The sequence below is a fragment of the Rutidosis leptorrhynchoides genome, chromosome 6 (assembly GCF_046630445.1).
Source record: "Rutidosis leptorrhynchoides isolate AG116_Rl617_1_P2 chromosome 6, CSIRO_AGI_Rlap_v1, whole genome shotgun sequence".
Taxonomy (NCBI): Eukaryota; Viridiplantae; Streptophyta; class Magnoliopsida; order Asterales; family Asteraceae; genus Rutidosis; species Rutidosis leptorrhynchoides.
This window is the reverse complement of record NC_092338.1, coordinates 217,775,802-217,784,162: the sequence shown is the minus strand read 5'-3', so window position 1 is coordinate 217,784,162 and position 8,361 is coordinate 217,775,802. Positions and strand designations below refer to the sequence as shown.

The window sequence follows — 8,361 nt, the reverse complement described above, 5'->3', positions numbered from 1 at the left end:
TCTCCATCATTTCTTTTGCTACAACACAATGCTTATTAGTTGAAATTTATATGTACTCATATTATATTTTTAATCTTTAAAAAGCATAGTCACAACCTTATAATTTTTATACTCCATTACTAAATATATATGACTACAATTTATTCAAGATCAAAATTCACAAAAGATACCCATTTAGTACCTAAAATCTTAACATTTCATCTCTATAATAATCCATGTGATATGTAGCCAATCTAAACTATTAAGTTGATTAAGAAGCCAATAAACAAATTATATATAAATAACAAAGGTATGGTTTAGTAATTACCTCTAAAACGTGTTCGTGTTAGAATCGAAACTAGACCCCGCAAATATTTTGTATTCTCCTTTGAATGTCTCTATTATCTTCTCTTAATATTATGATAGATTATAGTGAGTAGTATGGCTATCAAGTTGGTGAAAACCTAGTGAGGAGAGTGCCAAAAAAAATGATACTGAACAAATGACACTTAACGTTACTCATAAGGGATATAACTTCATTAGACTTTCCCCATTCCTTTTAATAAATATGGACCCAAACAAATTCCACCAGTAGGATTGATCTTCCTCATTTAATAATGAATTAAGTTTTAAAATTTAGTAGAAGTAAATTGACTAGTACTTGTTACTCTCAATATATTTATTCCTAACATGATACATCACCAATTTGGTATAAATTATATTTACGTTCTTAACTTTACAAGCTAGGATGATGTGTTAATTTATTTATTAATTAACTTATTTAGCACTTATTACTTATGTATCTATTTTATATGTTTTATTTATTTTAGTTTTATAGGATATTACAACTCCACCTACTTAAAAAAATTTCGTCCTCGAAATTGAAAGAAGTTATAGAATCGAAACGCACCAATTAGCAAACAAATGAGGGTGCTCGGCCCGCATGGTTTCCTCGAGTTCCCAAGTGGCCTCGCTAGCAGGATGATTCTTCCATTGAACTTTAACAAAAGGGGTGGAGCTTTTACGAGTTACTCTCTCCTCGCGTTCTATAATAGCCTCGGGCTCTTCAACATAAGAAAGATCAGCTCGAATTTCAGAAAAATGATATTGAACCACGTGCAATGAATGATAGTTGTAACCCCGCAACTGAGATACGTGAAATACGTTATGAACATGAGATAACTGTGGCGGTAATGCTAAACGATAAGATACTTCACCAACTCGATCCAATACCTCAAACGGGCCAATATATCGAGGACTGAGCTTTCCTTTCAAACCAAAACGTCGTATACCCTTCCAAGGTGACACCTTTAAAAACACCTTATCACCCACAACAAACTCTAACGAACGTTGGTGTTTATCGGCATACACTTTCTGTCTCGATTGGGCTTCCTTCAGTCGATTCGTAGCTATAGCGACCTTTTCATTAGTCACTCTAACTAACTCAGGTCCTTCAATTAGTTTCTCTCCCGTTTCATTCCAACAAACTGGCGCTCTACACTTTCGACCATAAAGCATCTCAAATGGCGCCATATGGATACTAGCCTGCTAACTATTATTATAGGCAAACTCCACCAAACATAGGAACTCATCACAATTTCCCTTCCAATCTAGGGCACACGCTCGAAGCATATCTTCCAAAATCTGTATCGTACGCTCAGACTGTCCATCAGTTTGTGGATGAAAAGCAGTACTAAGCTTCAATTGCGTACCCCAAGCTTTCTGTAGCCCCTTCCAAAATCTAGATGTAAATCGAGGGTCACGATCGGATACGATGGAAGAAGGGACCCCGTGTAATCTCACAATTTCTTGTTGAAAAAGCTCGGATAGCTTACTTACCGAATAATCCATACGAATAGGCAAGAAATGTGCCGATTTGGTTAATCTATCAATCACCACCCAAATAGCATCGTGCCTTTTCACAGTCTTCGGTAAACCACATACGAAATCCATTGAGATATCATCCCACTTCCACACGGGAATGTCCAACGGCTGCAACAAACCACTAGCACGTTGGTGCTCGATCTTTACTTGTTGACAAGTAAGGCACTTCCCAACATATCTAGCAACGTCTTTCTTCATGCCACTCCACCAAAAGTGCTGCTTTAAATCCTGATACATTTTGGTTGAACCAGGATGTATAGAAAAAGGTGAGCTGTGAGCCTCAGACAACAGAGCCTCACGAATAGCATCATCATTAGGAACACATAATCGATTCCCACACCAAATAACCCCATCATCATCTTCTCTGAACTCTTTCACTTTACCCTCTTCCAAATTTTGAAACACTGTCCACAAATCACCATCATTCAATTGAGCCCCTTTTATTCTAGTAATTAAATCAGACTCGAATTTTAGATTTGCCAACATCCCCGATGCTCCTCTTTTACTCAATCCCATATCAAGTCTTTCGAATTCTCGAATGTGAGTAACCAAACATGAGATACTACCAAATGACTTTCTACTCAATGCGTCGGCTACCACATTCGCTTTTCCAGGATGGTATTGAATGTTTGTATCATAATCCTTCAATAACTCGAGCCACCTTCGTTGTCTCATATTTATCTCTTTTTGCGTGAATATGTATTTGAGACTCTTGTGATCGGTGAAAATATCACAAGTTTCTCCGTAAAGATAATGCCTCCATATTTTCAACGCAAAGATCACAGCAGCTAACTCCAAATCATGATTAGGGTAATTAACCTCATAGGGTTTCAACTGCCTCGAGGCATAAGCAATTACCTTACCATGCTGCATCAAAATGCAACCCAAACCATGCTTAGAAGCATCACTATAGATTTGAAAACCCCCACTCCCTGATGGCAATGCAAGAATAGGAGCTGATACAAGTCTTTTCTTTAACTCATCGAAACTCTTTTGTCGTTCCTCGGTCCACACAAATTTTTCCCCTTTCCTCAATAACTTGGTAAGCGGCAAAGCAATCGTCGAAAAACCTTCAACAAATCGTCGATAATAACCAGCTAAACCAAGAAAACTTCGAACCTCAACAACAGAAGTAGGTCTTGACTAATTTATAATAGCCTCAATTTTCGCTGGATCCATCATTATACCCTCAGCCGATACAACATGACCCAGAAAGGCAACTCTTTGCAACCAGAATTCACATTTAGAGAACTTCGCAAACAATTTCTTACTTCGGAGGGTTTCAAGTACAACACGAAGATGATTCTCATGTTCTTCTTTACTCTTTGAGAATACCAAGATATCATCAATGAATACGATCACAAACTTATCCAAATACTCATGGAACACACGGTTCATTAGATCCATGAAAACCGCAGGAGCATTAGTTAATCCAAACGGCATCACTAAAAACTCATAGTGCCCATAACGAGTGCGGAAAGCAGTCTTAGGGATATCTTCTTCTTTAACACGGAGCTGATGATACCCAGACCTAAGATCGATTTTAGAAAAATACTTTGAACCTTGAAGTTGATCAAACAAATCATCAATACGTGGAAGCGGATAACGGTTTCAAATAGTAATACGATTTAACTCGCGATAATCAATGCAAAGTCTCATGCTACCATCCTTCTTCTTAACAAATAAAACTGGCGCACCCCAAGGTGACACACTTGGCCGAATAAAACCACAATCTATCAACTCTTGCAATTGCTCCTTGAGTTCTTGCAACTCGAGTGGTGCCATACGATAAGGAGCTTTTGATATCGGTTGGGAACCCGGAATCAAATCATTCGAAAATTCAACTTCACGAACTGGAGGTAAACCCTGTAATTCGTCAGGAAATACATCGGGAAACTCTCGAACAACATCGATATTTTCAAGGGAAGGACTCTCGATAGACAAATTCTGAATCGAAGCTAAATAACCAACACAACCATGTGTAATGAGCTTTTGCGCCTTAAGCGCTGAGATAACCTTGATAGACTTTACAGGAAGATCGCCATTAAAGACACAATCGGGTATAGAATGATTTCCAAACAAAATCCTCTTAGAATAACAATCGATATTCGCATGATGGCGAGATAACCAATCCATGCCAAGAATAATGTCAAAGTCATGCATGGTCATAGGAAAGAGATTTGCAGGAAACATGCAATCATTGAATTCCAAACGGCAGTTTTGATACAGGCGATCTATAGTTTCAACACTACCCATTGGGGTAGAGATCATAAATGGAGTAGACAACCAAGTTGGAGAAACTTTCAAATATTTCGAGCTCTTAACAGACACAATCGAGTGCGTAGAGCCAGAATCAAACAGAACGAAGAGGGCGCGATGGTGTACAAATACATGACCAGTAATAGTACCTAATAACATCAAGAATGAATGAACAAATAACTCGAAGGAAATATTTTTAAAATGAATAGGGATCGAAATATACCTGTAGCGTCAGCAGCCTGAGCAGCAGTCATGGCAAAGACGCGTCCACCAGGAGCTGGCGGAGGAACCTTCAGAACAAACCCAGGTCTAGGATTCTTGCAATCCTTAGCTAAGTGACCAACCTCTCCACAAGAAAAACATGAACCCGCACTACGATAACAAACTCTTCCCGGATGATTCTTTCCACAAGTCCCACACGGTGCGTTGGCATTAACACCACCACTTCCATTACCCCTTTGCTGCCCTCGAGGACGGTATACTTGTAATTGACCACGGTTATTATTATTTGGCCCGTTGTCAATCCTTTGCTGATTTCCTCTATTATTCCAATTATTACTACGATACCCTTGGTTCCCAGATTGTTGACCCTGTTTGGTAGTCGGTGCAGGCACAGATCGTAGTGGTTGTGCAATCTTAACCCTATTGTTTTTACCATCCTCATTTTTAGTAGCCAAATACTCAGCTCGCTCCATCTCCAAATTCCGAGCATAATCGGCTGCCTCAGCGACATCAAAACATTTCAGATTAATCATTTTAGAGCGGTAACGCCCATGAACAGCCCATTTATACTTACGGGCTTGGTCCTCAGAAGACCCAGCAGCAGCACCAATCAAACCCACAAGCCTCAAAAACCTCTTAGTGAAATCATTAATAGACTCATCATTCCCTTGCTTAATTTTCGCATACTCCCGAATCACAGCTTCTTTCTCCGCCTCAGAAAAGTACTGACGGAAAAACAACTCTTTGAAATCAACCCAATCTAATGAATCCTCAAAATCGATACCCCCTTTCGCTTGTCTCAAAGCGATCCACCAGCGCTGAGCATCCCCCTCTAGTTTATAAACAGCTAATGGCACCCAAAACCTCTCTTCACAACCAAGCACTCGGTATATCTTTTCAATGTGAGTGATCCAATTCTCAGCTTCCACGGGGGTACTAGCAGTGTTGAATGACAAAGGACGTTGTTTTTGAAAACGCCCTAACCAAACATGAATAGCATCCCCCGTTACAGCTTTCTTCTCCACATACTCATCCTCGTCTTCATGCTTAAAAGTCTCGCCACCTTGATTACGCATAGCATCAATAGCTTGAGCTATAATGTTGGGTAACAAATTCGTGATAGTTTGGTTAATCTTGTTATCTACCTCCTCCTCGGACATTCCTTTTTTTTCGGTGCCATCTATGAACGAGATGAGGATATAACGGTTACGATTAGTACGAAGAATAAAAGAGAATATTCAAAGTGGAATTAGAATAATATAGCGGAAGGAAAATCCTAACCCAAAAGTCTACCCAAATCTCACAGGCCATAACTTAGGACTAAAGTTTCTACAGGAGGGAACCTAAGCTCTGATACCATCTGTAAAGACCCTAATCTTACGAATGCCAATACATATAAATAAAGGTAACTTAAAAGATAAATGAGCGTTATTCTTATTCGAATTCAAACCATAGTTCAAACCAAAGTTGACAAACTTATTCAAAAGTACTACTAAACCAAAATAAGCTACTAAATCTTGAAGGAAATCTCTAAGGCAAGGTGCTAAGTTCACTCCACTCTACACTCTTCCCTCGTTCCCGACGCCCCCTTGATTACCTGTCGTATAAGAAGGAAAACAAAGAATACGACTGAGCCAAAGCCCAGTGAACGGATATAACGAATAACGGAGTATAGTATGACATGCAAAATTTTATATTCAAAACGAACTTATTTTCAAAATAACTTAGTTGCAAAACAAAGCGCGAATATGTATAGATCCACAATACCATATATCATGATGCAAATTTCATAAAATAATGCACTAAGAGTCAAAACAAATATGTACAAAGTATCAAAATGAAATCATAGGGTAGCTACTCCACTAATCATCCATATCGGTGACGTTTCGTATGACACTACGATTAACGTACACCGTCAAAACAAAATCCTAGGATCGATCCATACGCCTCCTATCAAAATATAATAACAAATATAAAGAGCTCGTACCACCACCGGGTAATCAAAAGGAGACGCCGTAGATATAACAAAATACACCGCTACGGTCGATGCCACATTATCGGTGTCACAATAATGCGCTCATGGGACCTCCATGAATAGGTTACTCTTAGGCACATTTTAAGAAATCGTTTTTACCGACTTATGATTACGAATTTAAAAATACTTTTAAAGTGATCAAAGGACTTTAATCTTTAAAAATGGTTAATATAGTGAACCAAAGTATTAAACGTTTGACCAAATACTTGATGAAATATTTTATAAAATGATATGTCGTATTAGTTTAAAATCACGTGTCAACTCAACCATTCGGTCTAACTTTGGTCAAAAGTCATGCTACATTATATTTCAGCCCTTTACGAATTATTAACTTAAACGGGACTTAACGGGACATGTAAAGCCACGTGGAATGAGGGACACTCGATACGAATCACCGTACCACTCGCCCTACACACACACGTTCATTACCGGGCAGTTTGGAAACGTTTCGGGGCTGTTTTCGGGCTGTTCGGGACTGATTCTGAAACTGATTTCGTGACAGATTTCGGACAGCAATTTCGCGACAGTTTCAGCTGTTTCGCGACAGTTTCAGACTATTTCGCGACACCTTGGGACTGTTTTGTGACAGTTTCAGGGGCTGATTTCGGGGCTGTCCGGAACAGTTTTCGGGACCAATTTCGGGGCTGTTTTGGTTGGATTTTTGAGACACGGTTTTGGCACAATTTACAAACACCAAAGTATTATGATTCCTCAATTAACAAACATAATTAGCAACCTCGTTAGTACATCCAAAATGAGAAAAACATAACACATTTCGAAGGCTAATAGACAAACAATTTTAAACAAGCATGTCATACAATAATACTTATACAATTTGAAACAAAGTTTTGAGAGGAAAGATTTACCGAAACGATCTTAGAACCACCTAGAATATCCGTACCTTATGTTGATTGATGAAATTCCAAAGACAACAAAACACCACCAATGATGCGATCACCGAGCCAAATCTAAGGAACACACACGTATGAGCACAAAATGCATTTCAAATAGGGAGTATGTAATATCCTTTATTTAATTAGTGTTACCATTTGATTTTATGTGTTTATTTCTATCTCAACAATTTCATATATTTTATATTAATGATATAGTTATGTTATCATATATTACTATGACTTGCATATTTTAAAGTGTCTTAAGTATTTTAAGACTAAAAATTCCTACTATCTTAATTAAAAACATGGATTCTAAATATTAGTTTCTATTTCTTTTTTTTTATATTGTACAAATATACATCCACCTAATTGTATTATCATTTCCTACTAAATTCTATCAGTCTAATAACTTACATTTCATAAGGATTTAATAGGTTAAATATGAACATGGTCACATGCCATCTTAGCCGATCGATTAACACACTGTACAAGTTTAATAATTGCATCAACTCTCCATCATTTCTTTTGCTACAACACAATTCTTATTAGTTAAAATTTATATGTACTCATATTATATTTTTAATCTTTAAAAAGCATAGTCACAACCTTATAATTTTTATACTCCATTACTAAATATATATGACTACAATTTATTCAAGATCAAAATTCACAAAAGATACCCATTTAGTACCCAAAATCTTAACATTTCATCTCTATAATAATCCATGTGATATGTAGCCAATCTAAACTATTAAGTTGATTAAGAAGCCAATAAACAAATTATATATAAATAACAAAGGTGTGGTTTAGTAATTACCTCTAAAACGTGTTCGTGTTATAATCGAAACTAGACCCCGTAAATATTTTGTATTCTCCTTTGAATGTCTCTATTATCTTCTCTTAATATTATGATAGATTATAGTGAGTAGTATGGCTATCAAGTTGGTGAAAACCTAGTGAGGAGAGTGCCAAAAAAAATGATACTGAACAAATGACACTTAACGATACTCATAAGGGATATAACTTCATTAGACTTTCCCCATTCCTTTTAATAAATATGGACGCAAACAAATTCCACCAGTAGGATTG

At 37.4% G+C, this 8,361-nt stretch overlaps 1 protein-coding gene across 1 annotated transcript; it reads right to left on the bottom strand.

Moving 5' to 3' along the window:
* Positions 1-1,527: 1,527 nt before the first annotated feature.
* Positions 1,528-5,504, bottom strand: LOC139854395 (uncharacterized). Its single transcript, XM_071843700.1, has 5 exons — positions 4,346-5,504; positions 3,553-4,271; positions 3,051-3,186; positions 2,722-2,933; positions 1,528-2,574 (listed from the first exon to the last, which is right to left on the bottom strand). The coding sequence occupies exons 1-5, from the start codon at positions 5,502-5,504 to the stop codon at positions 1,528-1,530; spliced, it is 3,273 nt and encodes a 1,090-aa protein (XP_071699801.1).
* Between the last annotated feature and the right edge of the window lie 2,857 nt (positions 5,505-8,361).

Coding starts and splice junctions, on each gene's coding strand:
- LOC139854395 (XM_071843700.1), bottom strand. CDS start 5,504: ATGTCCGAGGAGGAGGTAGATAACAAGATTAACCAAACTATCACGAAT. Junction 3,187..3,552: donor TGTCACCTTGGGGTGCGCCA/GTTTTATTTGTT, acceptor GTATTCTCAAAG/AGTAAAGAAGAACATGAGAA. Junction 2,934..3,050: donor TCATGTTGTATCGGCTGAGG/GTATAATGATGG, acceptor GATTTGTTGAAG/GTTTTTCGACGATTGCTTTG.